This window comes from Dasypus novemcinctus, chromosome 23 (genome assembly GCF_030445035.2).
Source record: "Dasypus novemcinctus isolate mDasNov1 chromosome 23, mDasNov1.1.hap2, whole genome shotgun sequence".
Classification (NCBI taxonomy): Eukaryota; Metazoa; Chordata; class Mammalia; order Cingulata; family Dasypodidae; genus Dasypus; species Dasypus novemcinctus.
In genome coordinates this window covers 40,244,418-40,265,931 of record NC_080695.1, presented here as the reverse complement: position 1 = coordinate 40,265,931, position 21,514 = coordinate 40,244,418, and the positions used below count along the sequence as shown (strand labels likewise).

General features: G+C 37.5%; 1 protein-coding gene across 1 annotated transcript in view; it reads left to right on the top strand.

The window, feature by feature from the left end:
- LOC101447972 (phospholipid-transporting ATPase ABCA3-like) overlaps positions 1 to 21,514 on the top strand; it is a 310,634-nt gene that overhangs the window by 101,296 nt on the left and 187,824 nt on the right. The window contains exons 7-8 of the mRNA XM_058286295.2: positions 1,620 to 1,736; positions 2,081 to 2,198. Of these exons, the coding sequence (XP_058142278.1) occupies positions 1,620 to 1,736; positions 2,081 to 2,198 (235 nt within the window). The remainder of the gene's footprint in view (positions 1 to 1,619; positions 1,737 to 2,080; positions 2,199 to 21,514) is intronic.

Below are 21,514 nucleotides of genomic sequence, written 5' to 3'. Positions count from 1 at the left end.
GAGATCCAAATCCTTGCATATTTTTTGTTTATGGCTTTGTTGTTGTTTTTAACATTTGGCAATCGGATTGTCCCACACCATTTCCTCTCCCATTAAATTTTCTTGGCATCTTTGAAGAAGATCAGTTGATCTATGTGTCTGTCCATAGGCCAGACAGCACTGTCTTGATTATTGTAGCTTTTGTAGTACATTTTGAAATCTGGTAGTATGAGTCCTCCAACTTTGTTCTTTTTCAAAATTGTTTTGGCTATTCTTGGTCTTTTGCATTTCCATATGAATTTTAGTCTCTGTCAGTTTCTGTAAAATATCAGGGAATTTGAAAGATTGCGTTGAACTTTTAGACCAATTTGGGGAGTATTACCTTCTTAACAATATTAAATCTTCTGATCCATACACATGAGCTATCTTTATATTTATTTCAATTCTTAAAAATTCTTTCAGCAATGTTTTGTAGTTTTCAGCGTGTAAGTCTTGCATTTCTTTTGTTTACTTTGCCATTGATGGTTCATTAAAACAAGTTAAATAAGACTGATTCTAGCATTGATCCCAAGGAAACTTAGAAAAAACTTTCTCACTCTACTTGTGTCAACTATGCATAATAAAGTATACTTGCATCCATTTTTTTTTTTTTTTTTTGAGGTACGGGGGGCCAGGGATTGAACCCAGCACCTTGTATTTGCTTAACCACTGAGCCACATTGGCTTTCCTGAGTTGGTTTTTTCGTTTGTTTTGCTTGTTGTTTGTTTTTGTTTTTTTTTTTCAGGAGGAACTGGGTACTGAATCCAGGACCTCCCATGTGGGAGGTGGGTACTCAACCACTTGACCCATATCCACTCTCCACATCCATTTTTAAAAACTGTAAACAGATTTCCAGAAATCCTAACATTCCTTCGTTTGTTCATTCAATAAGCATTATTGATGACATTGTATGTGCCAGGTAGATGGAGGTAAGAAGACATAGTCTCTGCCTTTAAGGAGCCTAAGTCACAGAATTTAATACTGGCATATCAGTAAAATTCAATAAAAATATTTTTAAATAGCCTCTGAAAACTCATACCACTCATTTGAATCTTACTGCTTATATACATCCTATGATTTCTTTTGTTGAACTTGAAATACCATCTATGTCTATAAACAAATACTTTCAAAAAATATTTATAGTTTATAAAGATTACTGGTAAAACTCTGAGAGTTTTTCCTTCCCCTTTAATCCTGGCTTTAGTGTTTGCTTCTAACTTATAATTGAATTAAAACATATTTATAGTCTTTTAATATCTCCTGAAAGAGCACATAATAAAAAGGAAATATAATATATCTAAGGGATTTATAGTTTCATTTGTTTTTCATGTCTGAACAGTATCAGGTAAGTTACTGGGAAAACAGCCTCTGGGCTTTTAAGAACTGAGTTAGAATCATGACAGTGGCACTCAATAATTTTGATCAAATAACTTGACATTCTGAGGCTTCATTTCCTCCTCCATAAAATACAGATAGTATTTATTATTTAAACCATTTTAGTTGTTACGGAAATTAAATAATACTTGTGAATACATTTTGAAAACTCTGAAGCACTGTATATTATTTTACATGATATTTGGTTTGTGTTAACTCTCCCACAGGAGTACCAGCTCATGATAGGACTCAGTAACTGGATACTCTGGGCTGCCTATTTTGTCACATTCTTCTTTCTGTATTTAATTGTCACTATTTTGATGTGTATAAGTTTCTTTGCCAAGGTAAGTGTCTGTTTGACTCGAACATGCTATAGATAGATTTTGAAAGAGAAAACAAAAAAATGGGTAGAATGGGTCTCAAGATTCCTGGAGAATGAAAATGTGGATTTCATTGATTTCACATTGGAAATTCAAAGGCTGCTTAGTCTCTCAGCAAACCACATTTTAAACCTAGGTGGGTGGACCTCCTGTAAGAAATGAATTGTATAGTTAACTCTTCATCTCACTGAACAATGTAGTTGGTTTCATTGGGACTGTTAAAATATTTAAGAATATTTTATTTCCCCTTTTACTTTACTGTGACATCACAAAATGATTGAAAATTGGTTTCTTGATTGTTTTGCTAGATTGAACCTGTGCCAGTCCTCCAATACAGTGAGCCATCTCTCATCTTTGTCTTTTTGATGTGTTTTGCCATCGCCTCAATATTCTTCAGCTTTATGACTAGCACATTCTTCAATAAAGGTGAGTCTGAGACCCCTTCTGTGAAAGAATCTTAGTGACAAAAGGAAAATTGTCTTAAAAGAAGATTATCTTTGGATGCTCCTTTTAAACTTTGGTTGCCACACATATATAGCATCTGCTTACATTCTAACTATAAAGACAAATATATTCATGTTAAATTATTTGAAAAGAAGTGAAGCAAGCAGTGAAATTTATTACAGGACAGTCTATAAAGGATGAAACCAAAAAGGATTAACAACAAAATAGGATCTTTCTAACCTTTAGCTGTCACCTCATATATGGTATCTCTCTAGCCGTCCACTTGGTAGGGTTGAGACTGATACAGATTATTTATATCTAGGTGGAAGGTCTAATGTGTGCCAGAATCTGAAAAATGAGTGTGTGGTATACCTGTAGTATGTGAAAAAGAAAAAATCAACAAAATTGCTTAACTGAAAGAAAGAGTATTTACATTTAATGAGAAGATCTTTATTGTGTATCTACTGGATGTATATGAAATATATTTCCTGCCCCATAGATCTGACATTAACTTTGAGACCTGAATATCATGTGAATAAAAAATGACTTGATAGAACATGTAGACAGCAGTGAAAATTAATAGAACACAGTGTATACATGGAAAAGGATATAAATTAAAATACTCTAATACAGATTGAGGTTGAGATAAATCCAAGAATGTCTCTTGTACAGCTTGGTTTTGAAATAATTTTGAATGATTGGAAAATGAAGATGGAAGTAGGAAGACAAGTGAGTGGATGCAAGTATCCATTTATTCATTTAAGTCTTTAACTCACTTACCTTGTGTCAGGCACAATATCTAATATCCAAAGGCAAATAAAAATTGTTTCCTTGCCCTTTGAGCGCTTACATGTGAGGAGCAGGTGTTATCAAATAGCTCTGTTTCATAGGTATGTTTTTTTTTCTCATTAGGTTATCATGGTTACTATTAGTTGATAGGTCTTCTCGAGGCACAGGATCATACGTGCAAACCAGAAAGTAGCAAAGAAACTCAACCAACCAACCAAAAAAGTCCAAATTCATGGGTAGAGACTTATAGTGTGCCAACGTGAGGCAGAATGTGTTATGCTGAAAAGATAGGTACCTAACAGATACCAATGTTTTCTATTTCTTGAAGACTCATTCTGGAATGGAACTGTTTGGTAATAGGTTTGTGATTCTCTTATCTGAGTAGATTATATCCAACACTTCCAAAGTGGTTCTATGAATTTATAGTCCTTTCACAAGAAACTATTCTATATCCTGGCTAATATTTGGTAATCACAAACTTAAATTTGTGCCAAATTAGGGGTGTGAAATGTTTTATTATGGCTATTTAAATCTGCATTTTCCCAATTACTAATGAAGCTGACCATGTATTATTAATATGAGTTGTATGTGTGTCCTCCTCTATAAAATCTGCTGATGTATTCCAATCTTTTCGTTGTTGAATTGCAGGAGTTCTTTATATATTCCTGTTAATTACCTTTTGCGAATTGCAAATATGTTGCAAACTTCTTCTAGATTGGCTTTTAGTTGTTTTTATGATTGATTTTGAAAGTTCCTAATTTTAACACAGTATAAATAAACATATCAAACCTTTTATTCATAGTTTATGATATAATAGGTCATTAAAAGTGTTACCTATTCCGAAGTCATAAAGTTTTTCTCCTAAATTCTATGTGATGGCTATTTTTTTGTGGGGGCGTAAGGTGACAAAACTCATTTTGCTTTTTTCCCAAATGCATAGTAATTACCCCAGCAACATTTGATAAATAATCCACCCTTTTTTTCTAATTTGCTGTGTCTTCTGTGCCAGAAACTAAGGTTCAATACCTGTGTGGATCTCTTTCGGGGCTTTTCTTTCATTGATTTATTTCTCTGTCCTTAAACCAGGGTCCAGGGTTTGTTCACAGGGTTTTAATTAATTCAGCTTCATATTAAAGCTTGTTATCTGGTAGGATAAGACACCCAATTTGTTCTTTCACCTCAAGCATGTCTTTGGCTATTATTGGACTTGTACTATCCAGGATATAGTTTAGAATAGTAGTAATTGTTATTTACTATTATAAATACAATATTTTTAAGATTACATTTCCAACGGCTTGTAATGTAGTTAAATTGACTTTAATGTTATCTTTAACATCTGTTTACTAAATATCTAATTATTTCTAACTTAACTATACATTCTTTCAGATTTTCTACATATACATTCACACTGGGTAAAAATGAAATAAAGATTTTTTTCCTCTCCAATAATTTTCTCTTATTTTTCTTGTTGAATTGTTGTATCAATTTTTGTTTACTCTGGACATTAAGCCTTTATCATATATATGGTTAGCAGTTGTATTCTATTATTCTTTTGGTTGTCATGTCACTTTCTTGACAATGTCCATCTATGTACAAAAGTTTTAAGTTTTGTGATATCCATTTTATCTCTGTTGCCTTTTGTTGCTTGTGCTTTTGGTGTCATATCAAAGAAATCACTATCAACTCTAAGATTATTAAGAATTCCCTCTATGTTTTCTAGTAAGAGTTTCATGGTTATAGCTCTATGTTCATGTCCTTGATCCAGTTCGAGTTAGTTTTTGTATATGGTGTGAGATCAGGGTCCCAATTCTCTTCCATGTGGATTTCCAGTTTTTCCAGCACCATTTGTTGAAGAGACCTTTCTTTCCTCAATTAATGTGTTTGGCACCCTTGTCAAAAATCAGTTGGCCATAGATGTGATGATTTGCTTCTGAACACTCAATTCTATTCCATTTATCTATATGTTTATCTTTATGCCAATACCAAAACGTTTTTGAATATTGTGGCTTTGTACTAAGTTTTTACAAAACTTTTTATATTTAATTGTCTTTTTTTTAAAAGATACATAGATCACAAAAACTGTTACAATAAAAAATATAAGAGGTTCCCATATACCCCACATCCCACCCCACCCCATTCCTCCCGCATCAACAACCTCTTTCATCATTGTGACACATTAATTGCATTTGGTGAATACATTTTGGAGCACTGCTGCACCGCATGGATTATAGTTTACATTGTAGTTTACACTCTCCTCCAGTATATTCAGTGGGTTATGGCAGGATATATATAGTCCAGCATCTGTTCCTGCAGTATCATTTAGGATAACTCCAAGTCTAGAAAATGCCCCCACATCACATCTCATCTTCCCTCTCCCTGCCCTCAGCAACTATCATGGCCACTGTCTCCACATCAATGATACAATTTCTTCAATTTCTAGAGTCACGGTAGTTCTATAGTAGTATACCAGTAAGTCCACTGTAATCCATATTTTATTCCTCCATCCTGTGGACCCTGGATGGTGATATAAGTTTTAAAATAGGGAAGTATGACAGCTCTAACTTTGCCGTTCATTTTCCATTTTGATTTGACTATTTGGGGCAGCTTGTGTTTCCATAAGAGTTTGAGGATCAGCTTTTCCATTTGCTAAAAAAAGCTGCTGGGATTTTTTTTTTTTTGGTAGGTGCAAATATTATACATTTATTGTTGAGTGAACAGATGAATACATAAATGTATACATATTTGTATACGGCATAAGGTTATCCATATTATTTGATGAGTTGAATTTTTCACTTAATGAAATGTCTTAGGGATCTTTCCATGTCAGTTCATATAATATAACTCATTCTTTTAAATTGCTAAAATGAATCCATATTTGAAAACATAATTTTTTTTAAACAATTCTTTTACTAATGGACATATAGGTCATTTTCAGTTTTTCACTTTGTGCCTCTCTGGGTACAGGTCCAAGTATTTCTGTGGGATAGAAATGGCATTGTTGGGTCAAAGGATATTTTCATTTAATAATTACCCTGTAGCAAGAGACATCCCAAATAACTATGAGAGTATCTCTTTCCCTGCATTCTTGCCAATGTTTGTCTTATTAAGGCATTTCAAAAAATTAGACAAGTTGTGAGCTTATAGTTTATAACATACAGGAATTCTGTATACCTCCCCACCACCCATACCTTGCATTGTTGTGGAACATTTGTTTCTAATTAATGAAAGCATCCAAATATTACTATTAATACCTGACTATAGTCCATAATTTATATTAAGTGTACTTTCCCCATTAACCACCCTCATATTAACACCATGTATTAGTATTGTACATTTGTTATAGTTCATAAAACAATGTTCTCATATTTGTACCATTAACCACAGTCTATCATCCACCTCCATGTTTGCTGTTTTATACTGTCCCCTGCCTTGTATAATCCATCCAAAGTATGTATACAGGGGTCTCAGTTTCATCACAGGATTGTGCTGTCACACTATCAGATGATGGGATGTCCCATTAGAACATTTTTCATTACTTCATGAAGACAGATACCGTACACCCTTATGCCATGTTATTGTTGAACCTTGGCATTAATACAGTACCTTTGTTGCCCTTGATGCAACAATATTACAATATTACTGTTGACTATAGTCCACAAGTTATATTAGTTGTATTTTTACATACATCATCATGTTCTGAACACCTTATAATAGTTATGTATGTTTGTTCTAGTTCATAGAACTTGTATTTGTACTATCATCCACAATCCTTTTCTACCACTGAATTTACTATGTTAAACAATCCCAATATTCTCCTCTAGCTTTTTATCTACTAACATCCAAGTCCCTAAACTACTCTTTATAGCCACAATCATATATATAAATCAGCGGTGTTAGTTTTATTAACTATGTTTTACCATCAACTCTATCAATTTCCAAACATTTACAATAAACCTTATTAAAAATTCTGCATACATTAAGCATCAGTCCACATTCTCAACCCTCCTCCTTTCTCCTCATGACCTTACTCTAGATTTTAACTCCATGAGTTTACATGTTGTATTTAGTTCATCTTACTGAGACCATACGATATTTGTCCTTTTGTGACTGGCTTATTTCTTTCTACATAATGTCCTCAAGGTTATCCATGTTGTCGTATACATCCTGGTTTCAATTCTGCTTACTCCTGAATCGTGTTCTGTTGTATGCATATACCACATTTTGTTTATCCATTCATCAGTTGATGGACACTTGGGTTGTTTCCATCTTTTAACAACTGTGAATAATGCCGCTTTGCACATCAGTGTGCAAATGTCTGTTTGCATCCTTGCTTTCACTTCTTCTGAATATTTTCCTAGTAGCAGGATTGCTGGCAGTTCTATATATAGTTTCCTGAGGAACCACCAGACTGTATTCCACAGAGGTTGCACCATTTCTGTATTCTCTACCAATAGTGAAGGAGTGTTCCTATTTCTCCACATCTTTGTCAGCACTTATAATTTTCTGTTTCTAGTAATGGTTATTCTATAAAATGTAAAATGATACCTCATTAGTTTTTTTTCTTGTTGTTATTGTTTTTTTGTCTTTATTTTTTAATGGTACATTAAAAAAATATGAGGTCCCCATATACTCTCCACCCCCCTCATGCCACTCCTCCCCCCATAATAACAATCTCCTCCATCATCATGAGACATTCATTGCATTTGGTGAATACATCTCTGAGCACCGCAGCACCTCATGGTCAATGATCCACATCATAGCCCACACTCTCCCACAGTCCACCCAGTGGGCCATGGGAGGACATACAATGTCTGGTAACTGTCCCTGCAGCACCACCCAGGAAAGCTCCAACCCCCAAAAATGCCCCCACATCTCATCTCTTCCTCCCACTCCCTACCCCCAGGAGCCTCCATGGCCACTTTCTCCACACCAATGCCACATTTTCTTCGATTACTAATCACAATAGTTCATGAATACAAAATCAGTAAGTCCACCCTAATCCATACTCTATTCCTCCATCCTGTGGACTTTGGAATGGTTGTGTCCACTCCACATCTATGTCAAGAGGGGGCTTAGATTCTACATGGATGCTGGATGCAATTCTCCTGCTTTCAGTTGTAGGCACTTCTGGCTCCCTGGTGTGGTGGTTGACCTTCTTCACCTCCATGTTAGCTGAGTGGGGTAAGTCCAATAAACCAGAGTGTAGGAGTTGCAAGTCTGTTGAGGCTCAGGACCTGCCTATAACAGGTCCCCTAGGTATACATTAAACCCCAGCACCAACTACAGTTCCTGTAAAAGTAACAGGAGAGGCTTGTGAACAAAGATCACATCTGAGTCCAACTCCATCACACTCAAGAACACAAACTCCAAAGTAGGGCCACACTCAGGAAAACAAACTCCAAAGTAGGGCCAACTGACATGGCACTGAGCTCCATCTGCCATGACCATAAAACCTATGGGTCTCTGTAGCCCTCAGAAGAACCAATACCTAGGGTTGTATCTACTTTATCTGTCTCTGGGACTCTGCTGAGGTGTGCATAAGGGCTACCCCTCTGATAACCTCCCAGCTCTTTTTGGAGACTCATAGCCATATAAACTCATTTGTCCTTTCCATTTCTCCCTTTGATTCAGGTCAAAAAGCATTTTTAACTCCTGGTATTATATGTAGATTGAGGTATTCTGCTGGTCTGAGTTGACCCTTTTATTTAAGGTCATTTTCTAGTTACATCATCAGCTGGTACTTGATAGTAATCCCTCAGTGCCAGGGAGGGTCATTCCTGGGAGTCATGTCCCACACTGGGGGGAAGGCAACACATTTACATGCTGAGTTTGGCTTCGAGACTGGCCACATTTGAGCAACAAGGAGGCTCACAGGAGGTGACTCTTAGGCACCCTGCAGCTCTAGACCTTGTTCTTATTTCAGGTGCACAGACTTAGAAGCATAGTCATTATTATCAAGGGCTCATTGTTGGACCTTCCTTCTTTTTTGGTCTTTGCCATTGCACTTGGGGGATTGTTGCTGTTCCTTTAGGGACTGTAATAGAGCTCCCCTGGCTAGGAACTTAGCACTCCCTCAGTTGTTGTTTTTAATTGTAACCACTATGAAAATATCCAAACAATTTTACATACCCTGGATATATGCCCTGGAGAACTCCGTGCCAACCATGTGACCCCTGTCAATAACATCCCACACCAGTATTCCTCCCCTGCCATTGTTGAACCTCTCTGTGATCCAAAACTTCTTCAAAAGTGAAGCCCAATATATTGCCAGGTTCCCTTAATAGTAAAATGGAATATAGTGATGAGGTTAAAGGTTAGATATAGAATACATATTAATTTAGAAAAATTAAAGTAAAAATAAATTGGGGTATCAAAAAACTTAAAAATGCAAAAGCTTTGTCTTTGATGTTTTGCCTTCCATCACTGCAATAAGCGTTGCCCTGTATGCAAGTTGGCAAGGCAACTACTTCCGTTTTATCCTCAGTGTCTATGTCTTTCTTTTTCTATTTTTCCTAATTATTAAGCTTATCTTCACAAAAGTTTTAGATCACAATAATTCATATATACAATATACAGTACTCGCACATATCCAACATAAAGTCCTTTTCCCTTCCACAGCAATAATCTTTTTACATATTCATACTATATTTACTGAAATTGATGTACAGATATTGAGACAATAGCTTTCAAACCCAGTAACATTTGGGTTTACATTGTGGTTTATATTTCAGACTATACGATTTTCTAAATTTTTAGTTATCTTATGTTTTACATTATGATTTACATTTTAGCCTATCAGGCCCTATATATTTTTGGTGTAATTTAACATGTCTTATATCCATCCTTGCGAAATCTTGTGAAACACTTCTATTGCCCATACATTTACAATGGTTCCATCTATTCAATACCTCTTTCCCCCTCCCCTTAGGGCCCAAAGTGATAGTCAAACTTCATTGCTTGAAGGGCCATGTTCAGAGATACTTGGCGACAGTGTTGAGGGCTTGACATGCTCAAGTGCCCTAATGCACTAGGAGCCACCATTTCTCTCGAGAGATACAATTCCCTCTATTTGAGAACATCAGCCCTCCCCAGGATGTGGGTATACCTTCACTCTCATTATATGAGTCTCTATCCAATGATATAACCCACTATGGCAAAATGAGCATTCACATGCTCCCTAGGAGCCTGTCCTGTGTCAGATTATCCCCTTTAAGCATCTTAAACAGGTAACCTCCCTTATTATAGTTTTGAAAAAGTTTTCTCACCATTATACTCTCAACCAAATACCTGACAATCTCCTATGTTCATATGTTGCCCCACCCTCCCCCCAATTTCTTGGGCAATATTACCCATCCTCCCATCCCTAGGCCCCCTCAAATCCGCAAAGCCCCACCCAAAGATAACCCTATGCCCCCATTTTATTCTTTCCTTGTACAAATACTTACCTCCAGCTTATCATAGATTTCACCCAAGTAGGTGTCAGCTTACATCCTTTCTCTACCCCCCAATTTCCTTTAAGCCTATCATTCAGTCTCTAGCTCTCTGAGGAAGCTTGGTTTACTTATTTCATATCAGAAAGGTCATGTAGTATTTGTCCTTCAATGCCTGGGTTGCTTCACTCAACATGAGGTTCTCAAGATTCATCCATGTTATCATGTGTGTTTGTAGTGTATTTGTTCTTAAAGCCGAGTAGTATTCCATTGTATGTATATACCACATTTTTTTTATCCATTCATCTGTTGATGGGCATTTGGGTTGATTCTAACTTTTGGCAAAAGTGAACAATGCTGCTATGAACATTGGTATGCATATATCGGTTTGTGTCGTTGTTTGCAGTTCTGCTGGGTATATACCCAGCAGTGGAATTGCTGGGTCATATGGCAAATCTATGGTTAGTTTTTTGAGAAACCACCAAACTGTCCTCCAGAGTGGCTCGATCCTTCTCCATTCCCACCAGCAGTGGATGAGTGTTCCCATTCCTCCATATCCTCTCTAGCATTTGTAGTCTTCTGTTTTTTTCATAGCTGCCAATCTTATGGGAGAAGATGGTATCTCATTGTAGTTTTGATTTGCATTTCCCTAATAGCTAGAGATTTGGAGCATTTTTTCCTGTGCTTTTTAGCCATTTGTATTTCTTAGGAGAAGTGTCTATTTAAATCTTTTCCCCATTGTTTAAATGGGTTATCTTTTTATTTTCAAGATATAGGAGTTCTTTATATATGCAGGTTATAAGTCTCCTATCCAATATATGGTTACCAAGTATTTTCTCCCATTGTGTAGGCTCTCTTTTCACTTTCTTGACAAACTCCTTTGAGGTGCAGAAGGCGTTAATTTTGAGGAAGTCCCATTTATCTATTTGTTCTTTTGCTGCTCGCGCTTTTGGTGTGATGTTCATGAAGCCATTTCCTATTACAAGGTCTTATAGATGTTTCCATACACTGCTTTCCAAGGTCTTTATGGTCTTGGCTCTTATATTTAGGTCTTTGATCCATCTCGAGTTGATTTTTGTATAAGGTGTGAGATGGTAATCCTCTTTCCATGCCTTTACATGTGGATATACAGTTCTCCAGGCACCATTTGTTGAATAGGCCATTCTCTCCCAGTTGAGAGGGTTTGGTGGTTTTATCGAATATTATATGACTGTATGTATGAGAATCTATATCAGAACTCTCAATTCAGTTCCATTGGTCTGTGTGTCTCTCCTTATGCCAATACCATGCTGTTTTCACTACTGTAGCTTTGTAGTATGTTTTGAAGTCAGGTAGTGTGATTCCTCCAATTTCATTTTTCTTTTTCAATATGTCTTTGGCTATTCGGGGCCTCTTTCCTTTCCAAATAAATTTCATAGTTAGTTTTTCTAGTTCCTTAAAGAAGGCTGTGTTGATTTTCATTGGGATTGCATTGAATGTATAGATCAGTTTTGGTAGGATAGACATCTTAATAATATTTAGTCTTCCTATCCATGAACAAGGAATATTCTTCCATTTATTTAGGTCTTTGATTTCCTTGAACAGTGTTGTGTAGTTCACTGTGTATAAGTTTTTTACATCTTTAGTTAAATTTATTCCTAGGTGTTTGATTTTTTTATTCACTATTGTAAATGGTATTTGTTTCTTGATTTCCTCCTGATCTTGCTCATTATTGGTGTACAGAAATGCTACTGATTTTTGCACATTGATCTTATAACCTGCAACTTAACTAAACTCATTTATGAGTTCTAGAAGCTTTATTGTAATCCTCTCAGGGTTTTCTATGTATAAGATCATGTTGCCTACAAATAATGAAATTTTGACTTCTTCCTTTCCAATTTGAATGCCTTTTATATCTGGTTCTTGCCTCAGTGCTCAAGCAAGTACTTCTAAGACAATGTTAAATAGAAGAGGTGATAGTGGGCATCCTTGTCTTGTTCCTGATCTTAGAGGGAAGGATTTTAGGATTTCACCATTGTAAACAATGTTGGCTGTCGGTTTTTCATATATATTCTTTATCATGTTCAGAAAATTTCCTTGTATTCCAATCTTTTGCCATGTTTTCAACAAGAAAGGGTGCTGTATTTTGTGAAATGCTTTTTCTGCATCTATAGATAAAATCATGTGATGTTTTTCCTTCAATCTGTTTATATTGTGTATTACATTGATTGATTTTCTTAGGTTGAACCATCCTTGCATACCCAGAATGAATCACACTTGGTCATGGTGTATAATTCATTTAATTTGTTGTTGAATATGGTTAGCAACAATTTTGTTGAGGATTTTTGCTCCTAGGTTCATTAGAGAAATTAGTCTGTAATTTTCCTTTCTTATGGTGTCTTTGTTTGGCTTTGGTACTAGGGTAATGTTGGCATCATAGAATGAGTTAGGTAATGTTCCTTCTGTTTTGATTTTTTGGAAGAGTTTCAGCAAGATTGGCATTAGTTCTTTACCGAATGTTTTGTAGAATTCACCTGTGATGCCCTCTGGCCTGGGGCTCTTCTTAGTTGGGAGGTTTTTAATGACTGATTCTATCTCTTTATTTGTGATTGGTTTGTTAAGATCATCAATTTCTTCTTTCCTCAATAGAGGCTGCTTATGTATTTCTAGGAATTTGTCCATTTCCTCTGAATTGTCATTTTTGTTGGAATATAGTTTTTCAAAGTATCCTCTTATGATAGTCTTTATTTCTGTGGGGTCACTGGTGATATCTCCTTTCTCCTTTCTTATTTTGTGTATTTGCATCTTCTCTCTTTTTTTCTTTGTTAGTCTAGCTAAGGGTTGTCAATTTTATTGATCTTCTCAAAGAACTGGCTCTTGGTTTGGTTTATCTTTTCAAGTGCTTTCTTATTTTCTATTTCGTTTAGTTCTGCTGTTATCTTTGTTGTTTCTTTCTTCTTCCTGTGGGGCTACTTTGTTGTTTTTTTTACTAATTCCTCCAAATGTGCAGTTCTTCAATTTTTGCTCTTCTTTTTTGATGTATGAATTTATGGCTATAAATTTCCCTCTCAATACTGCTTTTGCTTCATCCCATAAGTTTTGGTATTTTTTGTTATCATTTTCATTAGTTTCAAGGTAGTTATTAATTTCTTTTGAGAGTTCCTCTTTGACCCACTGTTTTTCTAAGAGTGTGCTGTTTAATTTCCATATCTTTTTGGGAAATCTGGGCCTCTGGTCCTTGCAGATTTCCAGCTTCACTCCACTGTGGTCAGAGATATTATTTTGTATGATTTCAATCTTTCTTAATTCATTGAGCCTTTCTTTGTGGCCTAGCATATGGTCTATCTTGGAGAATGATCCATGTGCACTTGAGAAAAATGTATATCCTACTGTTTTCAGGTGTAATAATCTGTATATGTCTATTAGATCCAGCTCCTCTAATGTACTGTTCAAAGTTTTTGTTTCTTTATTGATTCTCTTTGAGATGTTCTGTCCAAGGTTGATAGAGGTGTATTAAAGTCTCCCACTATAATTGTAGAGGCATCTATTCTTTCACTTAGTTTTTCCAGTGTTTGCCTCACGTATTTGGAGGCGCCCTTGTTGGGAGCATAAATATTTATGATTGTTCGTTTTTCTTGAAAGAGTATCCCTTTCAATAATATGTAGTATCCATCTTTTTCTCTCACAGTTGTTTCGCATTTAAAGTCTATTTTGTCTGAAATTAATATACTTACTCCTGCCTTTTTTTTTTTTTTTTGGTTATTGTTTGACTGTAAGATTTTTTCCAGCCATTCACTTTCAACCTCCTTGATTTTCTGGGTCTAAGATGTGTTTCTTGTAGACAGCATAGAGATGGGTCATATTTCCTTTTTTCCTTTTTCAGTCTTCCAGTCTGAATCTTTTGACATTCAGTGTTATTACTCTCAAGGAATTATTTATGTTAGCCGTATTTTGTTTGGACTTGTTTTTATTGTTTGTGGTTTCCTTCTCTTTTTTTCTTTTTTGTTGCTCTTACACTCGCCTCCAACTCTCCCTCTCCTGTTTTTTTCTTTCTTCCTGCAGAAATCCCTTTAGTATGTCTTGAAGGCCAGGGTTCTTGTTGGCATACTCTTTTAATTTCTGTTTATCTGTGAATATTTTGAACTTTCCATCATTTTTGAATGCTAGCTTAGCTGGGTAGAGTATTCTTGGTTGGAAATTTTTTTCTTTTAATACCTTGACTATATCATACCACTGCCTGCTTGCCTCCATGGTTTTACATGAGAAATCAGCACTTAATCTTATGGAGCCTTCCTTGTATGTGATGGTTCTCTTTTCTCTTGCTGCTTTTAGAATTTTCTCTTTGTTTTGAGCAGTGGATAATTTGACAAGTATATGTCTTGGGGTGGGCCTGTTGGTCTTTATGGTGTTTGGGGTGCATTATGCTTCCTGGACATGTACATCCATCTTCCTCAGTAGATTTGGGAAGTTTTCAGCCATTATTTCCTCCAACACCCCTTTTGTCCCCTTTCCCTTCTCCTTCTGGGATGTCTATTATACGTGTATGTTTGTGCGTTTTTCATTGTCATTCAGGTCCCTAAGTCCAAGGTGGATTTTTTCTATCTTTTTATCTATCAGTTCTACTATCTGTTTGGTTTCAGATGTACTGTCTTCCACGTCGCTAATTCTCTCCTCTGCCTCTTGTAATCTGCTGCTATTTGCTGAGAGTGTATTTTTGATTTCTCGAACTGTGGTGTTCATCACCGTCATATCTGTTATCTTTTTGCATATGTCTGCAATTTCCTCCCCAAGTGTTTTGTTCATATTGTTAATCTCTTCCTTTACTTCATTAAGTTGGTCTCTAATATATGTTTTGAGATCTTTAATTACTTGTCTGTTGTTCATCTCCCCTTCCTGGTTTTTTGCTTGTTCATTGGATTCAGCCATGTTTTCCTGATTATCTGTTTGGTTTGTAGTTTTTTGTTGCTTTCTGGTCATCATTTTATCTTGACGGGTTTTAATCAGTTCCTTAGCTTCTTTGTCTAGTCTTGGGGATTAATTAGTTGTTGTTCATGCATAAGTGTTATGCCTTATCTTTGTCACTTTGTTCTTCTTACTCTATTTTCTTGTTGCTGGCTTAGTTCACTTTGAAGGAAAATATTAGGGCCAGGGAAAACAAAATGAGTAAGAAAAGAAAATGTATAAAGTAGTATTAATAATAAATGTTGACAGAGCAACAATGTGAGATCTAGGAGAATGGATATGAGACTCAAGTAAGTTGTGTAGAGTTAAAGCAGTAAGTAGAGTACCTATAATGAGACAGTCAACTGAATATTGGGAGGAATATGGTATGAATTAAAAGGCCAGTGTTATTATGAGAGAGCGAAAGAGAAAAGAAAGACAGTAATATCAAGAGTGGATAAAAGACAGAAAGCAAAACAAAGGTATTAGAAATAAAATGTCAGACAATTTGGGGACCAAAGAAAGGGAGGTGTAATGTAAGAGAAACAGTAGATGATGGAGAATGAAAAGATGTGGGGGAAAGGGGATAGTATAGGTGGCCAAAATCAATACACACAGAAAAGAGGAAATGGAGGATGAGGAAACATAGCAAATGCTCCCTGCAGCACCTATTATATAAAGAAAATAAAATAAAAAAAGAAGAAATAGAAAAGAAAAAAGGAAGAGAAAAGAGGGTGGGCAAAGAAAAGAAGGGGAAACAAACAAGAAAAAGAAAAAGAGAGAAAAAACTAAATAAATGAAAAAGGACCTTGGGGGATAAAACTAGAGAAAAGACCAGGAGACAATGCAATATTAGCAACCACAACAAAAACAAAACAAAACAAACAAACAAAAAAGGAACCAATGTTTCAAGCTAGGAATCCTCTTTGCAGTTAAGTAATATGCTTAGGGATCTTACCTTCCCACAGGAAAGTTGCCTGAGAGGTCCAGTAAGAGACTGAAGTATGTCCTTGTTGAACCAATTCAACATGGAAGACTATGTCTCTTTATTTCCAGTGTAAGAGGACCTACACCTCACCAGAAACCCCAAATATGCTATTGGAAGCTTGGGTAGCACCTCCTACTGTCCCTCCCCCTTAGGTGTGCTAGGGGAGGTCTAATTAATTTTCTGACTCCACCTTCTCCCAGACCAAGTTTCCTATCCCAAGACGTTTAGGTAAATTGGGCTTTCTCAGCAGATTTGCCTCTCCTTTCTTCCCAGACTCTCCCCAAGTCAGCTGGTACACTCCTCCAAGTTCAAGGAGAGAGAGAAAGAAACAACACAAAATGTGGAGGGCTAGGGTAATCAAGGACCTCATATGGACCTCAGGGCGCGGTGGATTCAGGGATGGGAAGTCTGTGATACTGCAGACTCAAGGTGCATGAGTCTGGAGTGTGGGCCACAAGGGTTTAGGAGACACAGACCTGGGAACCACACATCCGGCCCACAAGGGGCCTGGGGACACTGCAGCACAACAAAGCCCCCAGGGATTGCAGCAGCCGGGCCACCAGCTCTAAGGGAAGGGGTCCCACTCACAACTTACTTCTGACCTCCATGTTAGAAACCCAAAATTCCACCTCTCACAAGAATCTCTTCTGTCACTGTCTCACCAAATTGACATCCAGACACCTCCTGCCCTGCAAGCCCCCAAAACAGCCTGCTCAGGGTTTGGGAGCACTGCAGCACTACAAAAATTTCAGGGATAACTGCAGCCAGGCCGCCAGCCCTAAGGGGAGGGGTTCCGCCTACAACTTCTGACCTCCATGTCAGAAACCCAAAATTCCACCTCTTGCAAGAATCTCTTCTGTCACTCTCTCACCAAATCGATATCCAGACACTTCCTGCCCTGCAAGCCCCCGAAACAGCCCGCTCAGGGTTTGGGAACACCCCAGCACAACAAAGATCCCAGGGATCACCGCCCCTGGGCCACCAGCCCTAGGGGGGAGGGGCTCCACCCACAACTTCTGACCTCTGTGTCAGAAACCCAAAATTCCACCTCTTGCAAGAATCTCCTCCGTCACTGTCTCACCAAATCGACATCCAGACCGCTCCTGCCCTGCAAGCCCCCACAACAGCCCGCTCAGGGCTTGGGAACACCTCAGCACAACAAAGCCTACAGGAATAGCCACAGCCGGGCCACCAGCCCCAGGGGGAAGGGTCCCACCCACAACCCCAACCTCCGTGAAAGAGACCCAAAATTCTACCTCTTGCAAGAATCTCCTCTGTCACTGTCCCACCAAATCGATGTCCCGACACCTCCTGTCCTGCAAACACCTGAAACAGCCTGGTCCAGCTGGATTCCAACCCTACTTGGCCGCTTTGCAGGAGAGATTATGAGGTGCACTCACTCAGACGCCATCTTGCCCCAACTCCGTTATTGTTGTTTTGAGGTACCAAGGCCTAGGATTGAACCCACAACCTCATATGTAGGAAGCTGGTGCTCAACCACTACATTGCTACATTGGCTTCCCTCATTGTATTTTCGATTTGCATTTACATAATAGCTAGTGATGTTGAACATCTTTTTATGTACTTCTTGGCCATTTGTATTTCCTCTTTGGAAAAATGTCTGTTCAAGTCTTTTGCTATTTTTTCATTTAGGTTGCTTATCTTTTATCGTTGAGTTTCTTGATCACTTTATAAACATGGAAATCTAATCCTTATCTGATATGTGGTTTCCAAATACTTTATCCCATTGAATAGGCTGCCTTTTAACCTTCTTGACAAAGTCATTTGACACTTAAAAGTATTTAATTTTGAGGAGGTCCCATTTGTGTTTTCTTTCATTGCTAATCCTTTGAGTGTAAGGTCTAAGAAACCACCACCTACCACCAGGTATTGAAGATGTTTTCCTACATATTCTTCTAGGAGTTTTATGATCTTTTTTATATTTAAGTCTTTGATGCATTTCAAGTTGATTTTTATATAAGGTGTGAAATAACAGTCCTCTTTTTTCCTTTTGGATATGTAGATCCAGTTCTCCCAGCACAATTCGTTGAATAGATTTTTCTGATCCAAATGGGTGGACTAGTCAAAATCACTTGTCAAAATCTAGTCAAAATCACTTGACCATAGATGTGAGGGTCTCTTTCTGAACTCTCAATTCAGTTCCATTGGTCTATGTATTTATCTTTATGCCAGTACCATGCCATTTTTGACCACTGTGTCTAAGTTATATGACTTAAAGTCAGGAAGGAGAGTCCTCCAACTTCATTTTTCATTTTAAGGAATTTCTGGCTATTTGGGACAACTTACCCTTTCAAATTTGATAAATGACTTTTCCATTTCTGAAAAAAAGAAAAAGAAAAGGCTGTTGGAATTTTCATTGGGATTGCATTGAATCTGTAAATCCATATAGTTAGAATTGACATCTTAATTATATTAAGTCTTCCTATCCATGAATACCAAATGTCCTCCCATTTATTTAGCTTTTCTTTGATTTCTTTTAGCAATGTTTTATAGTTTTCTGATTACAGGTCTTTTATGTACTTGGTTAAGTTTATTCCTAAATATTTGATTGTTTCAGTTGCTATTATAAATGGATTTTCCCCCTGATTTCTTCTAAAGAATGCTCATTAATAGTGTATAGAAATATTATTGAGTTTTGCATATTAATCTTGTATCCTGACACTTTGCTGATTTTTTTTATTAGTTCTAGTAGCTTTGTTGAAGCTTTTAGGAATTTTCTAGGTATAGGATCATTTCATCTGCACATAATGAAAGATTTATTCTTTCAAATCTGGATGATTTTTATTTCTTTTTCTTACCATATTAGTCAGGATTCTCTAGGGAAACAGAATCAATAAGAGATATCTGTCAATAGTATGTGATTCTATGAGAGTCTCTCATGCAGCCTTGGTGATGCACAAGTCCAGGTTCCACAAGCAGGCTGCAACTGGGGCCTACAATGGATGTCCAAAGAAAGTTCTTGACGAGTTCTGGGAGATGTTGGCTGTCCAAAGACAAGCTGGGAAATTCTTTCTCAATGCTGGAATCATTTCCCCTTTTAAGGCATTCAACTGATTGGGTTAAGCATCACTCATTGCTGATGGCAATCTCCCTGATTGATGTAATTATAACCAGCTAGCTATGATTTACCACTGCAGTAAAGTCAATGGTAACTAAAGTCCATAAATGCCCTTGTATTATGGTTAGCCCAGTACTTGCTTGACCAAACAACTGGGCACAATTACCTGGCCAAGTTGACACAATAGCCTAACCATCACAGGCCACCCCTTGTCAATTCCACAACCATCCACATTACCTTAAACTATACTTAGTCTCTAAGTAAAAACAATAACAAACATATATATATGTATATATATTTCCACATAACAGTGTTCAACTTTCCTGCATACAACCGAAAATGCATTAATTCCATACAGAATAGGATGCAACTTCTTGGGTAATATTCACTCTCAAACTTGACATCCTCAAATATTATGACACGAAATGGATACAATTTGTTATATAATAAGGGGAAAGTTTGGGGAAGAAGACAAATTCGTTTTGTGTACATAAACAATCAGCATCATAATGAAACAAGGAAGAAAGATTCAGGACCATTATAGTCCTTGTTTCTGTAACTGCTCATGTGGTCGAAGTTCATATTTATCACTACCTTCTTCCACTACCCATTCCATGTTTCCATTACCCTCAGCAAGCACTTCAGCTGGCTGTGGTTCTTTGCCTGGTGGGGTGACCCAAGCTTTCATTCCTGAAGATTGTGGTCCATTGTTAGTCCTGCTTGGGTTGGGTTGTTGCAATTTTCCATTGACTTTAATCATAGGACATGGTGGTACTAGGAGATGCTGTGGAGGATCTCCTGTATTCCAGGAAAGCTCTTCTTTACCCCCATTATGTAGATGCAGTCCTATTTCCCCTTGATAGGATCGATCACCACAGCCAGTACAGTAATTCCTTCTTTGACTGTTGATTCAGAGGTTAAGAGGAGCCCAAAGTGGCCAGGTGGCAGCTGACTTCCAGTTCAATGGAATCATTATTATGTTCCCTCGTGATAGCACTCCTCCTTTTGGGAATAAAATCTACAGACCAGCAGAGTTTAAAGTTGTGCCAACAGGAAGCAGAAATCTTCCTAGTGGGTCACTAGGAGTAATAGTGAGTGGTGCCACTCCCATTTCCACCCCTTGATTCCTGGATCCTGATTATGGGAGAAACAACACCATAAAGTAGATGCTGATGTAAAGCATACACAGCTTCTTGGAGAACATTGCCCCAGCCCTGCAAGGTATTGCCACCCAGTTGGTGCTGTAATTGAGTCTTCAAAAGGCCATTTCACTGTTCTATCAATCCAGCTGCTTCAGGGTGATGGGGAACAATGTAAGACCAGTGAATTCCATTGGCATGTGCCCATTCCTGCACATCATTTGCTGTGATATAGGTTCCTTGATCAGAAGCAATGTGGAATGCCATGGTGGTAGATAAGACATTTGGTAATTCCACGGATGGTAGTTTTGGAAGAAGCATTGTGTGCATGAGATGCAAACCTATATCCAGAGTATGCGTCTATTCCAATTAAAACAAATCATTACCCCACCCATGGTGGAAGTGGTCCAATGTAGTAAACCTGCTACCAGGTAGTAGGCTGGTCACCTCGAGGAATGGTACCATATTGGGGACTGAGTGTGGGTCTCTGCTTTTGGGAGATTGGGCACTCAGCAGTGACTGTAACCAAGTCAGCCTTGGTAAGGGAAAGTCTGTGTTGCTGAGCCCATGCATAACCTCCATCCCTACCTCCATGGCCACTTTGTTCATGAGCCCAGTGGGCAATGACAGGAGTGGCTGGGGAAAGAGGCTGAGCATTAGTCACAGAGCTGGTCATCTTACCCACTTAATTATTAAAATCTTCCTCAGCTGAAGTTACCCTCTGGTGAGCATTCATGTGGGACACAAAAAATTTCGTGTTTTTTGCCCACTCAAAAAGGTCAATCCACATACCTCTTCCCCAGACATCTTTGTCACCAATTTTCCAATCATGTTCCTTATAAGTTCCTGACCATCCAGCCAAACCATTGGCAACAGCCCATGAATCAATGTACAAATGCACCTCTGGCCATTTCTCCTTCCAAGCAAAATGAATAATCCTGTGCACTGCTAGA